The sequence below is a fragment of the Petromyzon marinus genome, chromosome 35 (genome assembly GCF_048934315.1).
Source record: "Petromyzon marinus isolate PM22_M1 ecotype Great Lakes invasive population chromosome 35, UKy_Petmar_22M1.pri1.0, whole genome shotgun sequence".
Classification (NCBI taxonomy): Eukaryota; Metazoa; Chordata; class Hyperoartia; order Petromyzontiformes; family Petromyzontidae; genus Petromyzon; species Petromyzon marinus.
The window spans coordinates 745,235-768,600 of record NC_133701.1 but is presented as its reverse complement, the minus strand read 5'-3'; the positions used below and the strand labels follow the sequence as shown (position 1 = coordinate 768,600).

The window sequence follows — 23,366 nt, the reverse complement described above, 5'->3', positions numbered from 1 at the left end:
GCGTCGCCGTATAAATTCAAGGGGGGGCCTCTGTTAAGCCGCCTTGGTTCGGCACCCCGCATTGCTGGCGCGGAGCAGGCTGACCATGGGTTTTGCACCGACACGATGATTAAAGCCGAACGCCTCTCCCCGCTAAGAAGAGTAAAAAGGAAAATAAATAATTTGTGCGCCGTTTCCATGAAAACCATCGCCCTCCGTAAGTGCTGCGTGCGTCATCCGCGAACGTGAACATTTTCTCAATGTGTCAGCGCACGCACAAACGCGCGGATGTATTGCATTCGTGAGGACGTTGCATGAGAACGGTTGCGGTGTAATGTGAACGATGTTCAGTTGATTAAACGTGCTCACCCAGTGCAGGCAAACGAGCAGAGAGGTCAGGGTGCACGCCTGGCCGAACCAAGGCGTGTTTCTATTTTTCAAAATGTGTGGTGGTGCAAAACGTTACTCAGGGTCCAGTGTAGATATCATTCTTATTATGCTTATATCTACAGGACCCTTTTGCGAGTAATAAGATAATAAAAAATGGTAAAGCCTTTTTTTCAAAAGGATAAAGTCTTCTTTTTTCTATCATGATTACTCTTGTTTACCAAGGAAGCCTCACTGAGTCTCATGACTCGTTCAGGAGTGTCCTGCCAAGTGTTCGCAGGAGGCGGCGATGCCTGCTATAAAAACACATTCTATTTGAGTAATTGTTAGACTGTGAATTCCCATTTTCATGCCTTAATGGATGACAGGCCTCGCCACCTGGGAGGCTATTTTTTAACCACCCATTTCACAGCCGCATTACTTTTAATTTGTTACATGCCTCCAGCAACGCTGCATAAAAAATACACCATGTCCAAAATTTAGTTAAAAACCTAGCCGCAGGCTTCTTGCCAATTACGAGCAGAATTTACAAATGTTTTTGGACTCTGGGTGGGTGCTACCCACAGCCACAAGGGCAGTAGCTAAAAGTCAAAGCTATTTCCTGCTGAAATGAGCAGAGGCATTGGTACTCATCTTCTGTTTACAGCCCTGAGCCAGTGTGTGGAAATTCCCCATTCCTTTGGCAGAGATGCGTCTAAGTTCAAGACAAACACTAATTGTATCGACTATGAAGGGATGATGGGCCAAGTCAACCCCCCAATCAGGATTTGAACCCGTAACCTTCTGACTGCGAGCAGCTCACCGTACCGCTGAGCCACCTGGCTGGTGAGTTACTCATCGCCGCTCTCGTTATTTCGGCTCCCATCGCAAGCCAATTAAATGACGACGTTCACGATGGCAATTCAACTGAATGATCGATCCTTTTTTTAACAGTTTGTGAAAGTAGCGGCCTCTAGTGGCTGCAGGACTCTCATGAACTCGTTACACTCAACAAATAAAAGGGTGGCAAGGGAGCAGCCCTGCAATTGCCTGTTCGCGCCACTGTTTGCAAAAGGGCCTGCACAACAGAGCCATTCCAGAGGATATTTGGTCTGCTGAGAAGACGCCTTGAAAGAGCTGAGAGTAGCCACACTTTACCCCACTACGCACGATCTACCAAACAAAAAACTACAGTGTACGCAGTAATACTGCTGGGTGGACAGAGGCAGTGGGGGGGAGGGGGTTTAGAAGCCTGCAAGTTGTTTCAACTGCCGTACCGGGAGATTGGATAGAATCGGCAACCTCTGCATTGCAAGTCCAGTGCACTAACCATTTACACCACGTATTCATCATCCCATACAACTCATACTGACAGGGCAACACGTTGATTCTTACACACATGGACGTGAATCAATTAATTGGTGCAGCATCATACCCCTAATAGCTAATACGCTGATCTAAAACTAAACAGCACAGGTAAGGCCCACTGAGCTATTTAGCTCTTTTTCAGAAGCGACCAGCCCATACATAATAGCTCAACAAAGCGTAGAAAATTTCGATTTAAAGCTTTCGTGACTGCAATGATTCATCTTCTTTGGTTCTTTCGGTAAAGTCACGTAGAATGAGAAACGTCGTGAGAATGTTATTGTGTTATTTTATTTTATCAATTTATTATTTTATTCTCATTCTACGTGACTTTACCGAAAGAACCAAAGAAGAAAAAGCGTAGAAATTCATAGCAGCTCAATACTCTAAAGGCATGTTTCTAAACGTGGAGGGAAAAACCGGAGAACCCAGAGAAAAATCCACGTAACCACGGGAAGAGAGACATGCAAACTCCAAATATACAGCGCCTGCATACCACGCGAGATAGTTAACATCTGGCCACCGTGCCCTGCACTCTGCCGGGGTGCAGGGTACGGTGTTCACTCTGCAGCCCCTACAAGGTCCAACTCTGTCGAGCAGCGTGGGTCCCTTTGTTACACACGGCTTAGAAGACTGATGTTGGTGAATGGGATGTCTCCGGGTAGAAGATTAAGGGCTTTACTGAAGCAGAACCGTCCTTGGCAAGCTAACAGGGATTGAATGAAACTGGGAAATGTTGTTGGAGAAAGCGTGACCTAGAGTTCACGTTGGCCTTTGACAGAACAAGCAGCAAACAGAAGGGCGAGTTTCCAAAGTGCATTAGTGAGATGCACATTCCTACAACGCCATTCACCCAATCTTTCCGCCCTCCACCTGCCCAACACCAGCCCGCGCCGACCAGCGTGGTGAAGTATGATCAAACAATCCCCGTGACTCACACAGTGTGTGGGGGCCTTCATCCAGCAGTGAATCCACAGCAGTGTACGTGTATCTACAAATTGATGTCAAGAACCCACAGGTTGTAATAAATACTTTGAACTATAAGAAATATTTGTATTTTACGTGGAGAGACGGCTGTATGCTGCAAACATTGTCCGCTTATCTATTTTACACATTGTCCAGAATGCTTAATGTTCTTAGATCCTATTCACATTAAAATTTAGTCTCTAAACCATGCAAAAAAAATCTATTCTAAGATCTCCACTCCAGTGAATGACAACACTGAATTAATTTGTGTGAAAACATCTAACCCGAACCTTCACCTGAACCACACTGAGCGAGCTCTACAGGGGGCGATCCCTCTCTGTGCCGAGCCGAGCGTGACTCAACGGCTCATGGCCACGTCCCAGGGTACGAGTGAACGGCCACGCTTGCCACGCTTACGGGACGGGGGAGCCGCTGTGTCCGCAGCAGCCAAACACAGCCACGATCACAATCGTGATTGGCGAACGATAAGAGCCGCCCCTCCTACACACAGGGAAGCCTCAGAGTGCCTCACACGTGATAATCTACGTGCATCCACTTCTCAGCTCAACCGTTCTAAAGGGCACCCCGAGTGCCAGCCGTCTCTGTGCGGCAGAGTGGACTCAATACCTGACCTGTAAGCATACACGAGTCCCAATTGAGCGATTGGCGGTGTAATTGTTCCAATATGGCAAATGTGGACCATGAAGCCAGCACAAAAAGGACTACTCATTTCGAATGACATCAGGGGATCTTTAGCATCCATTGTTAAGCAGACGGCACGTACATTTTACAGGAATTACCACGGTGGCCCGCTGGATTTAAACCACAAACCTCTCTGCAACAACAAGCGTGCAGCTACGCCGCTTGAGTACACAGGAGAGCGCCGACCTGCCGACGCACCAGCCGCTCGCATCAGTTCCTGATGAGAGCGGCTGGTGGTGCTGTTGCACAGCTACAGGAACAGCACTGCCATGTAGGCGCGCACACAGCGCAGAGTAAGGCTCAAAGCCCACGAGCTTTCAATGGCAGTACAATATTCAGATCCATTCGTCTATACCGATGCAGAAACACCTTGTATCCTGGTACTGTTTCTCTAGGTTGGCTTTGTCGAAAATGAAAATAAAACAAACACAAGAGGGTTGTAATCTTTTTTTAACACCTTTCGTGTGTGGAGCTGCATCTAGTGGGCTGGAGAATGTCACGTGAACAAAACAGTTAGAACATATCCGAAAATTAAAAAAAAAACTAATTCATACACTGTGATTCCATGCCTGTATTGTAAGCTCGAGAATCAACATGAATCGCCAATGCGATGCATCATGCCACCAGTACTAAACGCACACCGCTAACATTATTTCTGTACACTCACCCCGCTAACATTAACTGTTTAGCAAAAACTCTTGCTCCCTGTGCTATTTCATTTGAATAGTTATAATGTAAAAATGCGTAAAACAGATGAAGTGCGTGCACCAAATCGTGATGATGAAGGTAAGGCATTGTCTCAACACAGAGGCGCTCTGACAGCGTAATTTTAGCGACAGCGTGATGAAGCTGTCTGCTGCACTCACCCGGAGAATGGGGGAAGTAGTTTTGAGAATGCCTCGGGTTTAGATCTGCATGAGAAAGGGCAGAGATTTTTGTAATTAGTGCCGAGAGAATTGAAGCCCTTGCTCGACGCCACCTCAAACTCCGCGGAGCCCCAAGGGTCGTCGCCACGAGGGACAGCGGGCGCACAGGGAAGCGTGATGCCACAGCTGGCAACATAAAGCACGCTCGTGTGCACTGGACATGAAACACAACGTAGGAGACGCATACATAACGAGGTTCATCCAGCTAGGTAGCACGATGGACTCGCAGTTGGAAGTCTGCGAGTCCAATTCCACGCCGGTTTTGACTCGGCCAATTAGTTATCCTGAAAAACGCAACGCACTCATCGTCAACAACAACAACATGGCCTTAAACAAAAAGGCAATGTTGTTGACGAGCGTGTTGAGTTTTTGCGTTCGTTAAATGTGCGTGTGCACCACTGCCAACGCAGCATCACCAAATCACGTATTAGTTATCCTGGGCCAGTAACATAAGTACCAACTTTTGCAAGGTTATCGGTGGTTGTCGTATGGAAAGACTGGCCCCCATTATGGGAATGTGGAATTTTCAGCGCTGCCCAATTGCTTCCAATGCAGATGTGTGCAACCCATGCTAGTCTGAGCAGGGATAAACTTCACTTCACTTTGAGATAAACAAAAGAGAGAAAGCAATGCAACCCTATCTTTCTCGATCCAACTTACTAAAACAGTCATTTGTTTCAGGTGCAGATAAACAATTAGTTGACAAATGCATTGTTCTGCACTGTAACGACTACAACACAGTCCAAACTATTTGTGGCATAAGTGTCCAGTAAAAACACAAGAGGCTGTTGCATAATTAAAATCACATTTAAAAATATAAACAAATAACAGGCCGGAATAGATCATCGTGCTCTGGTCGCCTTCGACACACTCGCTTTGACACACTATGGGATGTTTCAGGTGCAGATAAACAATTAGTTGACAAATGCATTGTTCTGCACTGTAACGACTACAACACAGTCCAAACTATTTGTGGCATAAGTGTCCAGTAAAAACACAAGAGGCTGTTGCATAATTAAAATCACATTTAAAAATATAAACAAATAACAGGCCGGAATAGATCATCGTGCTCTGGTCGCCTTCGACACACTCGCTTTGACACACTATGGGATTCGGAACAAATCATTGCTTAAGCCTTAAAATTAGTCACGAAGAGCAGCTAGTGCAATTGAAAAGTAGCGGTTATTTTTTATCCACGGCCGGTGAGTGTTGAAAAAGGAAACACTGCAGCAAGGCTTGTGTTGACTTAAAGCTTTCATGACCGCAGGAAATCAGATTCTTGGGTCTTTCGGTAAAGTCACGTAGATAGGTTCAAAGAAAATAACATGCTTTTTGTTATTTTTGCTTTTTGTTATTTTCTTTGAACCTATCTACGTGACTTTACTGAAAGACCCAAGAATAAGGCTTGTGTTCTCTTGGGACGTGACGGGGTATTATTAGGGCCAGAACTAGGTTACAGGGGTTCACTGCTGCAGAAGTGAAGACATGTCAATAGTCAACGGGTTTCCAACGTACCGTGCAATTATTACCAATGGAGTAGGTAAGTTGTGAATCCCCACTTCCACTTAATGTGCCAACTGCCAACAAGCTAGGTAACAAAGCTCACTAAAGGATCAGAGTTATCAGGCTACGATCTGTTACAGCATCATAACGGGTGCCCGATGTAAAACCAGGTTAAGGTGCAGAGATGAGAGGATGATTGGAGTGAGAAATGAGTGTTTCGAGTGTCTACCAGAGCTCATTAATTAAGACTTTGTTTTTTTTTAAAGGAATATAGGAAGTGGAGAAGCCCAAATGATGAATATCTGAATGGGACCGAAACACGAAGATTTCTTCACAATATGGCAAATCGCCTGATGAAGCTGGTTGTAATGACAAGCCAAACGTCGTACTGAAATTGTAAATGTTGTGGGTTTATTCTCCAACACACCAGTGTGCTAAAGTAGTAATTGGCGCGTTTCGTTTACGTGACAAACATTACTAATTTGTTATGTCGGGTAGTGGTGGTTAACGACATTTATATTTACGTGATCTAACCCATAAAACCTTTATTGTGAATGAACGAATGAGAATGACTTGGCTCTAACGGTCAGGGACGTCTCTGTCCTCAACAAATTGAATGCAGAAAGTGATCGCAAAATTCTGCGATTCAATCTGCATGAATATGGAGTTGCAACCCCATCTGACGGAAATGCATGCGGCACACAAAAGCAGGAGGAACCGACCTGCAGACTGCGGCATGTTGGGGAAGCCTCCGTGAATGAGGGCTGGGTTACCTGCAGAGAAACAGAGTGGGGGACATTACCACCTGGAACTCTGTTCCTGCCAAGCTACACGCGTCCATGCGGGCAGAATCCTCCTTTCTCCACCTGGCTGAAATGTGGGTTGGGATTTGTGGGGAAATTGCGCCCTTCCATGCTCCGTCCCTGGATCAACCCAGCCACTACTGTGAGCTTCATCGCACAGAAAGCGGCCGAATAGAACGCTGCTGTTCGCGTGGAGAAACCTCTTCCCTTGCACCGCAGGGAAGCTTGCCAAGGCTATTTTCTGCCAGAACGGCGGTTATTCCATCAAGTACCACTCTGAGAAAGATAGAGTGAGTGGTTCTTTAATGCCGGGACATACTTTTCATTCTTAATAAAATTGGAAGAAGTGGACCCTTGTAGACTGGATGGTCAAAACTGATGGAAAATTCCTTCAGATTAAATGTTTAAATTACAAAACTATTAGAATCAGCAGCAGCCAAGATCTATCTACTTCTGGATAAATGCCTTCTTAAGCCATCGCCATCCCTCAGTCTCGCGATGGAAGCAACAATCCATCGAAATCCAGCACATGAACTAATCTCATGCCTTCATCTCCGCAGTGGTCGTCCTCCCGGGCACGTTCCTTCTTCTGGCTGCCAATCTGTCGTTAGTCGTGACCATTGGCCATCATCCGTTCTCGCGACATGTCTTGCCCAAGGCCACGCTTCTCAGCAGCCAATACAAAGTGAAACCACACTCGTAGTTTAGCCGCACCGCATCTAAACCCTCGCCAGCCAAGGCACACCACGGCATCTCGGTGCTACACGGCGAGGGTCAATACATAATGTGGAGCCTGCTCCTTCATCACGACACTTCACAGACCTGAAGCAGTGAGTGAATAACTCTTCCCTCAACCATTTTTCTACCATAGAACTGGACAATTGCTCGGACAATCCGAATGTAATTTTTTTTGTTATAATTTCCTTCTGACTCACCTAGCCTTCATGTTGCTCTCATTATCAATTTGTGTCAACGTGTACCACTGTAAAAATTTTAACTGATAAAGCGCATAATTTGAGGTATTACTTAAAATTGTGATATGTTTTGTCTTCAGCAGTTGCACTGCGAAGGAAGAGGTCAGAGTAGTTTAATTCGATAAACAGCCACGGAAACATTAAAGGGTAAGAGGAGTTCATACTTTGAAAATATTACTACTGTCATGTACAATCCGAATGTAATTTTTTTTGTTATAATTTCCTTCTGACTCACCTAGACTTCATGTTGCTCTCATTATCAATTTGTGTCAACGTGTACCACTGTAAAAATTTTAACTGATAAAGCGCATAATTTGAGGTATTACTTAAAATTGTGATATGTTTTGTCTTCAGCAGTTGCACTGCGAAGGAAGAGGTCAGAGTAGTTTAATTCGATAAACAGCCACGGAAACATTAAAGGGTAAGAGGAGTTCATACTTTGAAAATATTACTACTGTCATGTACACGTCCAGCCATTTGTAAATCCACTCCTGGGCCTCCACACACATCTGCAGGCAGCCGCAATGCTCATCGGATTACGGAAGCGAAGCGGAATTTGAGCTTGGTCAGTGCTTTGTTGGATTGGTGAGCGCCAGGGCTTGCCATGTGTTGTAGGCGTGGGACTGTGAGGTGCTCTCCAGTTTCTTCCCACATTCAGACAAATATTTGTTTACAGAATTGGTTAAAATTGTGTTTGTACAACCCAACTACGTGAACATTTCCTAGCTAAATAATTGGAATTTATATTGCTATCTTGAGGTACCAGCCTAAAGGGCGTCGGGACCAAAATTTATCAGCATCATTTTTACCTCCGTGTTCAAACTCTGTAACATTTGCTCCAAAGGGCCCAAAAGGTTGAAAGACCAAAATATCATTTTAAAAACAGACCCGAGTCAGAAGGAGTCCCTCCTCTCCACACAATTTGGCACAGCTCATGAGCAAAATAGTTTTTTTTTTCTAGAGATTGCTTATCGAAACGAAATGTTCCATTACAATTCCACGCGGGTCATCATGGACGTGCTGCACAGCTCTCCGACGTGTCCTTCAGGCCTTGGGGCGTGACCAAACAACACGCGGCACGACTCAAACACGCATCGGGGAGCTAAATGTTACGTGAAGGATAATTCTCCGGACGCCGAGCAACGCCGATGATTGTTGTTCCCGTGCGAAGCGAACCAAGGAGATTACACAAAATGGCGGCGTTGCACTCGCCTGGAAAGGTACACGGCGAACTGCTGTAACAACCTTCTCTGCGCTGTGAAGTCTCGCGAACGTTTTTAGCTTAAGCATCCATTGTGAAGTTTCTTTTTAACGATGTGATCACCCTCAACCTCGGCGGAGCTAATTATGGCGGCAACGCGGCTTCTCGCCGCGTTGCCGCCGGCCGTTGGGGTTAACGCGCAGCAGATGGGAAACAACCGCGGGCCACAAGAGCTCGCGAGATTGTGAATACGACGCAGGTGTGGCGGCGGTGCCTTTAATCCACTAACCTTGAGGTCGGGCCTGGAAATTGCGTGCATCACCAGAGGATCTAATTCTCATTATCTTTATCAATCCCTCTGTTTAGTCGGCATCAAACGTTTTGTTCCACAAAACAGAAATTAAATTGTCGCAATCGCCGTTGGCAATTCAGTAAAAAAAATCGACACTTTTCTGTCTCATCTGTACCGTCGTACTTATGTTATCAGTATTTTTTTACACTTTGATTGTGCCATTTCTGTTTGCTCAATTATCCTACCTGTAATGTTGTCACATCACTTTGTACAAATTGAATAACTCACGTACCTAGTTTATCGTGAGAACCACAGCCACATGGGGCGGCGATACAGCCCAATGGGAGCATGCTTGCCGCTCGATGCAGAGGTCTTCGATTCAAGCCGGTGGCAGCCCTGGTTAATACTGAGAGTGTATTGACCATAAAAATACACGGTGTCTGCTTCACAGTGGACGGGACATATCCCGAAAAAGAGTTGCCCATGCGTGCCGGCGTCACGGTCCAATTTTTAAAAAATTACCCGCATATTACTAGTTGCGAAAGACATCGCGATCGCCCCCCCCTACATCAAACACATAGCAGGTTCCTTCTGCAAAAAACACTAGCCTTGCGACTCAGCGAGGCTTTCCTAGCTAAACAAGGGTGGTCAGAACATTAACGATAAAGAGGTGCCACAACGCAACGGACGCTGCGGGTGCGGACACGTACCGAGCAGGGAGGTCTCCTTGCCCTGTGCGCGCATCAGGGGGAACGGGCCCTGGCCCTCGCCGGCCGGCAGGTCGGGCCGAGTGAGGTCGCGGCTCTTCTCGTTGTTGTACTTGACGTTGAGGTTGGTGAGGCGCGAGAAGCCCACACGCAGCGTGCAGCAGCCATTGTAAATGTTTTGCCCGTCGAGCATCTGCTCGCCGCGACGGTCCGAAAGGGGGATTAAGTTGTTTTAATAAAAAAAAAAGCACCTTTCATTACCCATACTGCACGTGGTGGCATCTGGGTAAAAAACTGCATAATAGCACCCGATGGATTATCCGCAACTGAGAAGGGTCCACAGCTGGGACACTGGACAATTAGTTCACCGGCAGGTGCTCCAGCAGCAGGGGCAGCCCTCACTTGCAGGCCCTGTAGCCTCACCAATTCTCCACGGTGGTTGAGTAATTGCCAACTCTACCAAGTCGAGCAGCTGCAGTCAAGCATGTGTAGTCAAGCAGCTAGAGGCTGCTGGTCAAAGTAGTCACACGGCTCTGTTGGCTTGGCACTGTGAGGCTTGTGAGGGAGCCTGGGTCCAAACCCACACAACCAGTACTCGGACTGGCCTGGCCATGTGCTTAGTGGCCTTGGTTTCTGCAACTACTTTACTGTATAATGAAAATTACTTCCAAGTTCTAACAGGCCTGGATTTAATGAAAATATACGTCAAAATTAAAACTATAAAAACCAATAAAAATAATATCAATGATGGAAATATGGCCAGACTGTAAAACCCAAAACTCTTCCCACAAACCCATCACAAGAGGTGAAGCCGAGAAAACCAACGCTTGAAAAGTGTACTTGCAAGTCACTCACTGCCACGATCTCAATGAATCTGCTGCAATTTTAAGTTAAAATTCCACTCGAGAAATTAAATTATTGGGTGCCCTTCCTCATCCCAATGCGCTAAAAGAGTTGTATTGCAATCAATTGTAAATGTCAAACCTGCTCCATGTGGGAGCCATCTCATCACGGAGTGGGTCTCTATCCTGGCTGCATACCATCAGGCCGCTCCAGACAGAGCGCTCGGATCGCCATTTTGCCCCCAATTCCCGGGGATTAATGGGTGTGGTCTTGCATGGCAGGTGTAGACTTTGTTGATGGCAAACAGCATTATGTTGCCCAGCAGTGGCTCTGCGGTGCCTTTTCAGATGCGGGCCAGTGCTTCGTAAGGATGCTCGACGCTGCTCGTTTTGACAAAATATTTTCCAATTTTAAGTAACGTAGCAACCATGGATATTATGCTGCCCACACTATCATCCTACGGTTAAGTTGTGTAGTTATTTTATATTGACTGAAAACGTTCCTCTTTAAGCACACTGGCAAGTCGATTTTCTTTCTGAAAATGAATTTTTCACCACTTATATAAAATAAAAAATAATTACCTGCAGGTGTCACCAATGCAACCAATTCAAAACTAGAACTTTTACTCAGTCACATTATCAGCCAGACCTCAACCAAAATATTTACAGAACTCCGCAGTCATAACGTAGTGGAAGTGTTAGCTTCTGGTCACCCTACCAACCTAAAGCTGCCTTCCCTTGGTCAAACACAAGGAACTTCTTGTGAGACGATACTATTGGAGTGTTGAGGAAGGCATCTTCAGATCTATGCCGGCCAGCTGGCCCTTACGGACCCCAAGGTCTCTATTCTGAACGGTGTTCACATGCACGTTTAGCCATTCCATGTCCATTACAATGCTGGAGCCCTCCCTCAGAGGACTTCAGGGTCAGGTAATACCAAATAGAACCTCTTATAACCTTCCTGACACAATGGAACTATGACCTCCACGCTCAGACGTCTGTTGTCCTCTTCCAATAATGCCACCAGACTGGACGTATCTGTTTCCAAAGCCGCCACTACTCTGCCAGAGCAGTCCAGCCTGCCCATGAACTCCTACGTGCAACTCAGGTACCTTCACAAAAGGAAATGTCTCAATGGGTTCTTATTTCATTTAAAGAATACGTGCCTGCACATGGTCAAGACTGGGATTCTTTCATTGATGTTGAGCATTAGTGATGCGATACTTAAGGGCCATCCATTTAGTACGTACGCAAAAATCTGTCAAAACTTGACCCATCCCCCCCCGCGTACTTTTTACACCCCCCCCCCCCGAATCCTATAGAACGGCCAATATTTAATGCACGCATAAATGATCAAGGATTAATAATACTAACGTGTTTAAGTAAATAGATAGTCCACCGCCGGCTGCATTATTACCGAGGCTTCACCCCCCCACCTCCCCCGTTTCCTATGCGTACGCACATTGTCAGTAGACCCACCATACGCAAGCTACGCATTTGGGTTAACCCCCCCTCCCCCCTCCATGCATACGTGCTAAATGCATGGCCTCTTATTTGGCATCTTTACGATGGATGGCGTTGTCGGCTTTTATTTTAAGGTGGCGCTCTACAGAATTTGGTGGTTCTGATGGAGATGATGCACAGCTGTGCCTCCCCCATTCCCGGATTTCCCAATTCCCAGCAATGGCAGAAATTCCCAAGTAATGTCTCAGAGTTAAGCAGTTGCCAGGCAACAGGGCAATGTGACCCACTCCCTTTCTCCACGAAATGATCCACACATCTGCACTTCAATGTCGTCTTCTCTACATTTTTGCACCATAACCGTTTCATTACATGAAGCGCTAAATACACTATAACCATTACCAACGCTATCACCTGCTCTAAAGTAAATGTCAAACACACAGTGACTTCACTGGCAGGATTAACCTCCTTAATGCAGCACTAACTGCTTTGTCTTTAGGATCAGAATTTGCATTTATTTTGTACTTAAACGCTGATGCATCTCAAAGCTCCTTACAACACGATCTATAAAACACAAGAGGACTAAGGGCAGACAGAGAGAGCATGGGGTAAGCACAAAAAAGATAAATTAATATGGGACAGCGCCCACGCACGCACGCACACACACACACACAGAGGTTTTGTAGAAATCTTGCATGTGCATGAAGAGCTACATCCTTAATCTTAAACTGCGCTCTCCAAATCATAGCGGACGTGTCTAGCAAACATCGGGCACACGCGCACCGCATGAAGACCCAACTCGCATTTTAACAGCGGCAAACTGGCGACACGAGAAAGAAGCGCCGTGGGGCGCCGCGAACAATGCGGCTCGGGCAACGCTGACGTAACGCGTGTGAACGCAGGCCGCCATTGCCGCAACCACGGCCACCACTACCACCACGGACCTTACACACAGCATCGCATGGATTTCAACACCCTCCAGGTCAGCCGTTCCCAACCTGTGGCGCGTGAAGCCCTGGTGGTCCGCAAGGCAAAGGGAAGTGTTTTGCACGCGATTCGTTTCCAAAAAACACTTTCAGGTTGAGTGGTTGAGGGGGAACCACTGCCGTAATTGCATGTGGATCTCTAGATGATGCACGTGTGAATTTGTGAGCTGTGCACACGTAGTTAGCCACAGCTGCCATTTCAAACCGATGCACACTGCGCTGCTTTGTGTTTATATTATTTGACGGGCTTCTGTTTCTCGCAATTACACTGTTTACGCTTATATTTGCATCGCTTTATAAGACCGAAACATTTCCGTTCAGAGATCTCCCGATAAACACTCCATCCTGGATTTGCCTAAGAAACATCACTGGTAGTTGATAGAGAACTACTTTAAAAACAACTCTTGTAAACATCTTAGTTGCACTAACATGACCTGGATAATGTTACAAAGTTACTCACCGTTTTGGCTTGATGTGCGTTACTGGCATCCGCAAACTGCATCAGGGCTTGATACTGGCTGTTTTTGTTGAAAATTATTATTTTCAGGACTGTGCCGTACTTAGAAAACACCTGCAATAAGACAACAACAGGCAGATGCACATCAGAACAAAGTTTCGATGTCCGGCAATGCCACTTGTTCAATTAAGTCATCAGTGACAAATTTACAATCTGGCTAAATCTCCGCCTAAGAAACATCCGCTGTGATTGATAGAAGTATAGCTCTGCACTAAGAGCTTTGAGAGTTGAGCGGGTGGCTAGGTTTGTCGACTGCTCGAGCCAGCAGAGTGCGCTAGGACAGAGTTACCGCAGAGCGGCCGCGGGGCACAGGCGATGGGAGAGAGCGGCCGTGCGTACGCACATGGTGGAGGACCTCCAGGGTGATGGGGTAGAGCAGGTTCTCCACGATGATGTGCAGGATCGGGCTCTGGGGGGCGGCCGAGTTGGTCTCCTCGCTGTCCGAGCCGTTCGCCACCATCATGGCCGCCTGGGCCTTCTGCTCCCGGCGCGCGTGTGCAGCAAAGCACGTTAAATGAGTCGCGCAATCGGACCACAGGTGAAGGGTTGGTGTCAGTTTGAGACGTATGAATAACACATTTAAATGTTATTAAACGACTCGGCCCACAATGTCATCAACCTGAGATAGTGCTTGGATGGGTGGCCAATACCATGCATAACGATTGCTTGTGTTGCCATCGAAACGTCGTGATATTTTTATTATGATTATTTTTTTATTCACTTTCTTTTCATTTTTATTTTTTATTGTTCTTATTTTTTCTATCTACGTGACTTTACCGAAATAACCATAGAATCGGTGTTATAGGCAACTATGAGGCTATGTTGTAGCAGAAGGCAGTGGAGCTAGTTGTAATTACATTCAAAATGTCGTACTCGGATTGTAAATGTTGTGACTTTGCTCTCCAACACACCGGTGTGCTGTCCTAGTAACGAAGTGGGATGTTCTGCTTACGTGACAAACCTTACTAATTGGCTGTGTCAGGTGGTGGCGGGTTTAACGACACATTTATATTTTTACGCGATCTAACCAGAAAAAACCCGTATTATGGAAAATCCATTGTAGTGCTGTACTATGCTCCAACGACGATGCTGGCCGTCTTCACCGACCACACTGACCAGTGTGAAGTACAGTCAATAAACCTCCATGACCCAGGTGGCTTGGAAAGGCCCTCATCCAGCAGTGGATTAACAAATAACTGTACATTGAGGTTCCAATCACTGTCTAAGCATTGATACGGGCTGTACCACGTGTTGTTGGAATGATGGCCGACGTTTCACTCGATGTGACGGGAGCTTCTTCACGACGTGTTGGAAGAGGTGGAAGTCCTCAGACTTGACCCCACCATAAGCAACCTGCCGATAGACTAACCGTGCCGCACCCGTTTACACCGCAGGGTGGACAGCGGCACGGGCGATTTAAGAAACTCGGCCATTGTTTCGACTGCTGTGCGGGGATATCGAATTTGACCCGTGACCTCCGTAAATCGGCAGGAATTTATGCACTTATGAAATGTGTTTTTATACTGTATTCATATTTATTTAGAGTGACTTGCTTACCTTTTATCTATTTTGCACTCCTATTGTTTTTGGATTGTTTGTTGTTGTAACTTTCTGATCCACCCCCACTCTACATCTGTGAAAAAGAACTTCACAGATCAGCGGATTCCTCCAGTCTAAATTAACATTCTGATTCCGTATTGCGGGCCCGGCGTGTTAGCAAGCGTCACACCGCGTCAGCACCGCTCCCCGCACAGTGACGCGATCGCTCACCGCCTGGTATGCGGAGTTGTCGGTTTTGAGGGACTTGTAGGTGGAGTACTGCACGTAGACGGGCTGGTTGCGCAGCACGGGCGGGTCCGTGCTGTAGAACGTCACGGCCGCCACGGCCGCCTCCTCCGAGGCCATCTCCAGGAACGCCTGAACGCGCCGCGGCGAGAGAGGCCCACGCGTTGTCACGAGTCTGCGTTTTGTGAAACGCGCCGAACGTCTGCTCTCGACTTTGGTGCAACGAAGGGAGCTTAGTGGCAAGAGACACGTCACCAGAAGTGCTGGAATGGTGAAGTCGAGGAGATTAAATGTATTTTTTTTATCATAGGTCTGCCTTGTGAATCCAGTAAAGAAATCAGCGGCGTATGCAGTCTGATTCAAGCGATAAAATTCACTTTAATAATAATCTAAGGTAAAAGATTAGTAATATTTTTCATTAAGCAAAAATCTGTAAATAAACACACTTCCAAATGACACTTGAGCACAGAAAGCTGCTTCTCATTGCAATGAGAGGATTGGGAAAGAGTTTTTTGCCAAATATGAAATGTGAACTATGTTGTGTGTGGCTGGAATGGCACTGTAAGTTTACATTGGCTGGATAACCACACTGCCTTAAAACTGAGCTTCTCAAACTCCACTTACAAATACAGAAAGCCTCTACTCGCTGAGTGCAAGGATAAACATGCAAACTCACATTTAAATCACACACCATGGCCATTACCATTGTAACAATACATAAATTATAAACAAATTCTCATGCTCACAATAAAAGCACCGAATCGCACACGTCAGCAGCAACTGGTTTCAATTTGTGTATGTAGTGCATGTTCTTGTGTACGACGACAATTCATCAAACTGCGAGGGGAGCGAATCGTTTGCAGCTTTCGCGGTGGGGGCCTGCGAGCAAGGCGGCCGTGGGTGGGGGTGTTATGGAGGGGTGTGCTCGCCTGGCTCTTGCCCTTCAGCATGAGGATGTTGGTGACTCGGCCGAAAGGGAGCGCCAGCGTCACCACCTCGGCCTCCGTGGCGTTCTCCGGCAGCTTGCGGATGTGCAGCACCTTGGAGGGCAGCTCGTCGCTCGAGTCCCCTTTGAACTTCTTGCTCTCGCTTCCCTCGGCTGCAGGGCCACGGCAGCGCAGGGGCCAAAGGAAGCAGAGACAAACGCTTGAGAGGGCAGCAGTGGTAATTTAGTCTTCACGACAACAACCTGTCGAATTCGCCTACAGATATCATTTAGCCATTCTCTTAGTCTGGTCAATAAAGTTGTCGAAAAAAATAAGTCTACTCTTAGTTATTAAATGTTGATCCAACCACAGTTATTATTTACTAAAATAAAAAAAACACTTTTGATGACATAGTTTGCATGTTTTAGTGCAGCAATATTTAGAATTGTACTGTAGTATGCTCTGCCTACGCTCCCTACCTGCACCACCCCGCAATGACTAGCGTGAGTATGTCAAACGATATTCACGACCGGTACGGCACGGGGCGGTCCTCATCCAGCAGTGGATTGACACATGAACAATGGACACCGAGATGTATCAAGGCCAGCCTCCCTATCGCATCGTAATACAGAGATGGCTGATTATCCCAGGTGCAAAAGAAACCAAACAAACTGAATCGGTCAATTTAGTCACATTGACCCTTACCAGTGGAGCCATTCTTAGGAGCACTAGCAGAGTAGAAAGTGTCCGGTCCCCTCTGAAACAAACAAAAGTCATTCAAAAAATCCAATTCAAGGCAATCTCTTATCGTATAACATCGCAATAAACATTACCCATTGTAAACAAATTGAACCATAATCCTTGGTAATGGCAGCAGCAAATATAGATGACACAATTCCCAAATGAGAGGAGCTCCTTCTCAAGTCCACACATCATTATCCACAAATCTGCAATCAACTGGAAGTAATTTGGGCAATCTGTGACCCTGTTGTACAAGATCATGGATGTTGCTTGCTAGGCTACTCTGTGAAACATGTGGTTAGGAAGCCCACAATCCTTTGTGGGTTTCAACATTCACACTTGACTGGGTTCTGCATCACCTCTTTGGAATTCTGAAACTGCTGTTAAAATTCCAACCCCCTTGCTGACTTCCCAATTACGGTGAATATGCACACAGATTGCATTCTCTTGACTGTGTCCTCACACAATCTCTCTCCCACCTCTTTCCCTCCTCCCTACATTATTTGCGTGAGATATTCACACCAGCGATAGGATGAATGCATTTACAGCTTTGCAATTCCAAACATTCTGAGCCATTTGTATGTATATGTCTCCCAATTTAAAATATATTTCAAACCACTATTACCTGCACTAGATCTCAAATACTTAGTTTCAGGGCCAATAATGGGTTCAATATTCAGACTTCTCATTGTGTAAACACAACAATCTCGGAATTTCCCATGTGCCAGGTCAGTAATGCATGATTTTGTTGAGTTCCCTGAGGCAATGAGACATATTTTATTTATTCGTCATGAAAGTGGTGCGGTGTTCGGCTAGATTCATTCCCATGGCTATTTAACTTTATATTATCACCCCATCATTGCCTTCCGTTTCAAAGCCATGTCTTACAATTCTCCAGTTCAGAAATTATTCCATGGACGTTTCTGGCCCATAAATGTCAACAAGAGTACAAAGCAGATACACGAGAAACAGCGCTTTGAATTCACGGATCAACTTAACACGTGCTCTCAGAAGCCATTAGAAGGCTCATGGAGATGTTCACAAGACATACACCAGACTGGAGGATTAATTGTAACTACAATGACAGACGCTGCATTATAATTGTGAAAGAGCAGGATTTGGAAGCTGAAATTTGGTGAGGAAAAGCATTTATCAACGTGCTTAAAAAAGACAGTGTTCAGCCACTGCATGTTTCCTGCCATGACACAGTGGAAAAATGACCGACAAAGAATTGGGAACAAATGGAAAAGGCGTAGAGATGCATGGAGAGGACACGTGCTGCAGTGTCACCACGAGATCAGCTACTAGAAGGAAGATCTGAGGCTGGATGGTGGGATACTTCAAAGAGCAGAGCTCGAAGGCTGGGTGCCAACTTTACAACTATGGCATCGAGCAGAAGGAAGTGGTCGCCAAGGTGAGATGCAACGGGCAGCAGCAAGGTCAGGACTATAGCTGGCGGGAGCTCACGGCGTGGAGTTCGCGCATCGGACGGCAACCGTGTAGCGGATACAGACGTCTACTGGTCCTGTATCATCTAGGAAAACGATACCATGGGCAGGCTGTGGTGAAATCTATACCAATGACCATCATGACCTTTTGCGTTTGTTGTTTTAATACATTACAATGTGGGTTACACACACTCCGTGACTCTTACAAATCAAAGGCTCTGGTGTAGAAATTACTTACCTTTGAACCAGCAGGTGATCCCATATCTGTTCGAATATTGCTAAGACACACACATGGCACACAAAAAAATCAGAAAACTACAATTAATGGCCTGCATAGGCATCAGTACAAACATAATCACGCACCATTATTATCATGAACACTGCACAACAACTAATGGTATCTATACAGAACTGTAAGAGGCTGACGTTTATGTTAATAGCCCTGGTTCTGAAAGAGGACAATTTCCCGAAACATTAGCCTCCTGAACATTGGCGAAACAATTCTCGTACCTCACTATTTAATGACTTGCAACGATTGAGCTGTCAGCTTGACTGACGAATCAATACTTTGTTTTCCAAAGTAGTGAATGTAGCGGCCTCTAGTGGTTGATAATGGGTCACGTCATCAACTCGTGCACGCGATTCATGCAAGTATAGTGAACACAGATCGAATATTAATCGATGCCCCTACAACTATTGAAACACTAGTCGGGAGATTTGTAGGAGGTATCCGCTGATCACGAAAGATATTTGTCACCATTCCCTGAGAGAGGCGAGAGATGACATCAGTGGCTGCTCACGCCAACAATGGGTGTAGTAGGGCAGGCCTCATCACTGCTCTGGCGCTCCTGGGCCTGTGGTGTACATTCCACATTCCTATGGACGGCAGGGAAGGCAGTCTCTCTCTTTGGGACAAACACTTGAACCGTTTTATTCGCTCCATTAACCCTAAATAATATTAGCACATCTCCACGCATGCCCACATAAGTGGTGCCTCACCTACAGCCCGTGCCTCACGCACAGCCCGTACCACACGTGTGTGGTGCCTCACCCACAGCCCGTACCACACGTGTGTGGTGCCTCACGCACAGCCCGTACCACACGTGTGTGGTGCCTCACCCACAGCCCGTACCACACGTGTGTGGTGCCTCACCCACAGCCCGTACCACACGTGTGTGGCACCTCACCCACAGCCCGTACCACACGTGTGTGGTGTCTCACGCACAGCCCGTACCACACGTGTGTGGCACCTCACCCACAGCCCGTACCACACTTGTGTGGTGCCTCACCCACAGCCCGTACCACACGTGTGTGGTGTCTCACCCACAGCCCGTACCACACGCGCGTGGTGCCTCACGCACAGCCCGTACCACACGTGTGTGGCACCTCACCCACAGCCCGCAACACACGTGTGTGGTTCCTCACCCACAGCCCGTACCACACGTGTGTGGTGCCTCACCCACAGCCCATACCACACGTGTGGTGTCTTACACACAGCCCGTACAACACGTGTGTGTGGTGTCTCACGCACAGCCCGTACCACACGTGTGTGTGTGGTGTCTCACGCACAGCCCGTACCACACGTGTGTGGTGTCTCACGCACAGGCCGTACCACACGTGTGTGGTGTCTTACACACAGCCCGTACCACACGTGTGGTGTCTTACGCACAGCCCATACCACACGTGTGGTGTCTTACACACAGCCCGTACCACACGTGTGTGTGTGGTGTCTCACGCACAGCCCGTACCACACGCGTGTGGTGTCTTACGCACAGCCCTACCACACGTGCATGGTGTCTCACGCACAGCCCGTGTCACAGTCTCACGCACAGCCCGTGTCACAGTCTCACGCACAGCCCGTGTCACAGTCTCACGCACAGCCCGTGTCACAGTCTCACGCAGAGCCCGTGTCAGTCTCACGCACAGCCCGTGTCACAGTCTCACGCAGAGCCCGTGTCACAGTCTCACGCACAGCCCGTGTCACAGTCTCTCACGCACAGCCCGTGTCACAGTCTCACGCACAGCCCGTGTCACAGTCTCTCACGCACAGCCCGTGTCACAGACTCACGCACAGCCCGTGTCACAGTCTCACGCACAGCCCGTGGCGCCTCCTCCCCCTCCTCACCCGTCCATGTCCATGGCGGTGGCGGTGCAGGGCCTCACGCGCAAGGCGACAACAGCGGCAGCAGCAAATGGCGCCTGACCAAAGACGCCGTCGATTCCGGGGCACGCGGAGAGGCGGTGCGCCGATTCCTGCGCGCCGACGGCAGCGTCCAGGCCGGCTCAGCGCTCCCCGGCCTCGCTCGTCGGCTTGCCGAGCTCGGCGACGAACAGCCGCAGGTGAGAACACCGCCGTCGGCAAGCGTCGCGCGGTTGTTACACCGATGGCCGAGCTCACGCGGTGGTGCGTGAGCCGCCGTGAAATCGATTCCCGGATCTGTCGTTGTTGATGATGAGTTGAGGGCGGGGGCAGACACGTGGGACACCCCTCCCCCCGTTACCTCCCCCCTCCCCCCGTTACCTCCCCCCTCCCCCCGTTACCTCCCCCCTCCCCCCGTTACCTCCCCCCTCCCCCCGTTACCTCCCCCCTCCCCCCGTTACCTCCCCCCTCCCCCCGTTACCTCCCCCCTCCCCCCGTTACCTCCCCCCTCCCCCCGTTACCTCCCCCCTCCCCCCGTTACCTCCCCCCTCCCCCCGTTACCTCCCCCCTCCCCCCGTTACCTCCCCCCTCCCCCCGTTACCTCCCCCCTCCCCCCGTTACCTCCCCCCTCCCCCCGTTACCTCCCCCCTCCCCCCGTTACCTCCCCCCGTTACCTCCCCCCTCCCCCCGTTACCTCCCCCCTCCCCCCGTTACCTCCCCCCGTTACCTCCCCCCGTTACCTCCCCCCTCCCCCCGTTACCTCCCCCCTCCCCCCGTTACCTCCCCCCTCCCCCCGTTACCTCCCCCCGTTACCTCCCCCCTCCCCCCGTTACCTCCCCCTCCCCCCGTTACCTCCCCCCGTTACCTCCCCCCGTTACCTCCCCCCTCCCCCCGTTACCTCCCCCTCCCCCCGTTACCTCCCCCCGTTACCTCCCCCTCCCCCCGTTACCTCCCCCCGTTACCTCCCCCCTCCCCCCGTTACCTCCCCCCTCCCCCCGTTACCTCACCCCGTTACCTCCCCCCTCCCCCCGTTACCTCCCCCCTCCCCCGTTACCTCCCCCCCTCCCCCCCTTACCTCCCCCCGTTACCTCCCCCCTCCCCCCGTTACGTCCCCCCTCCCCCCGTTACCTCCCCCCTCCCCCCGTTACCTCCCCCCGCCCCCCGTTACCTCCCCCCTCCCCCCGTTACCTCCCCCCTCCCCCCGTTACCTCCCCCCGTTACCTCCCCCCGTTACCCCCCCTCCCCCTGTTACCCCCCCTCCCCCTGTTACCTCCCCCCTCCCCCCGTTACCTCCCCCCGTTACCCCCCCTCCCCCCGTTACCCCCCCTCCCCCCGTTACCCCCCTCCCCCCCGCCACACGGGGCCCGTAAGGGGCGCGCTCTGGGCCGCCAGTGACACGAGCGGGGATTGGAGGCGCGAAGCGGCAACCGCGAAGCAACAAAATGCCGCTGTGACACGGCACGTGACACGTGTCTGTTCGCTGTGACACTGCACGTGACACGTGTCTGTTCGCTGTGACACTGCACGTGGCTGTTCGCTGTGACACTGCACGTGACGCGTGGCTGTTCGCTGTGACACGGCACGTGGCTGTTCGCTGTGACACTGCACGTGACACGTAGCTGTTCGCTGTGACACTGCACTTGACGCGTGGCTGTTCGCTGTGACACGGCACGTGACGCGTGGCTGTTCGCTGTGACACGGCACGTGACACGTGTCTGTTCGCTGTGACACTGCACGTGACACGTAGCTGTTCGCTGTGACACTGCACTTGACGCGTGGCTGTTCGCTGTGACACGGCACGTGACGCGTGGCTGTTCGCTGTGACACGGCACGTGACGCGTGGCTGTTCGCTGTGACACGGCACGTGACGCGTGGCTGTTCGCTGTGACACGGCGTGTGGCTGTTCGCTGTGACACGGCGCGTGGCTGTTCACTGTGACACGGTACGTGACGCGTGGCTGTTCGCTGTGACACGGCACGTGACGCGTGGCTGTTCGCTGTGACACGGCACGTGACGCGTGGCTGTTCGCTGTGACACTGCGCGTGACGCGTGGCTGTTCGCTGTGACACGGCACGTGACGCGTGGCTGTTCGCTGTGACACTGCGCGTGACGCGTGGCTGTTCGCTGTGACACGGCACGTGACGCGTGGCTGTTCGCTGTGACACTGCGCGTGACGCGTGGCTGTTCGCTGTGACACGGCACGTGATGCGTGGCTGTTCGCTGTGACACGGCGCGTGACGCGTGGCTGTTCGCTGTGACACGGCACGCTGCCTGTGGGGGGGGGGGGGGGGGGTCGCGGCGTGTTTAGCGGCTGGGAGGGCGCGAGCCAAGGCAGTGCTCGTGGCATCTCGTCGTCAGATTTGTCGTGAAACTTCGCTTCCTCCCCGGTGTCTCTCCATGCAGAATCAGGACATGCTTAGAATCAGAATCTTTATTTAGACTGCAAGTATCCGATGAGGTACGAAGCTCTTTTTTTCCACAGATGCCCAGTAGTTTCACAAATATCCTGTAGCTTATTGGTATCTACTTTGCAAAAGTCAGCTTTTGTTCAATGGGGCCGTCCATAAATGACGTCACGCACCTAGGGAGGGGGGGTCAGGCGTTTGTGATGATGTGTAACGAGGGGGGAGGTTTGAGAAATGTGACATCATATCAAATAAATATAGAATTTTTATAACAACACTAATTTTGATTCATTTTAATTATTAACTATTTGATTATACTGGTAGGAACCTC

The 23,366-nt window shown here is 49.1% G+C and overlaps 1 protein-coding gene across 1 annotated transcript in view; it reads right to left on the bottom strand.

The window, feature by feature from the left end:
- LOC116948794 (polypyrimidine tract-binding protein 3-like) overlaps positions 1–20,942 on the bottom strand; it is a 40,168-nt gene extending 19,226 nt beyond the window's left edge. The window contains exons 1-10 of the mRNA XM_032965892.2: positions 20,616–20,942; positions 18,729–18,768; positions 17,007–17,058; positions 16,305–16,474; positions 15,361–15,507; positions 13,934–14,068; positions 13,534–13,644; positions 9,788–9,977; positions 6,530–6,580; positions 4,245–4,289 (exon numbers count right to left, since the gene is read on the bottom strand). Coding sequence (XP_032821783.2) covers positions 4,245–4,289; positions 6,530–6,580; positions 9,788–9,977; positions 13,534–13,644; positions 13,934–14,068; positions 15,361–15,507; positions 16,305–16,474; positions 17,007–17,058; positions 18,729–18,768; positions 20,616–20,629 — 955 coding nt within the window. The 5' untranslated portion in view covers positions 20,630–20,942. The remainder of the gene's footprint in view (positions 1–4,244; positions 4,290–6,529; positions 6,581–9,787; positions 9,978–13,533; positions 13,645–13,933; positions 14,069–15,360; positions 15,508–16,304; positions 16,475–17,006; positions 17,059–18,728; positions 18,769–20,615) is intronic.
- Positions 20,943–23,366: the final 2,424 nt, after the last annotated feature.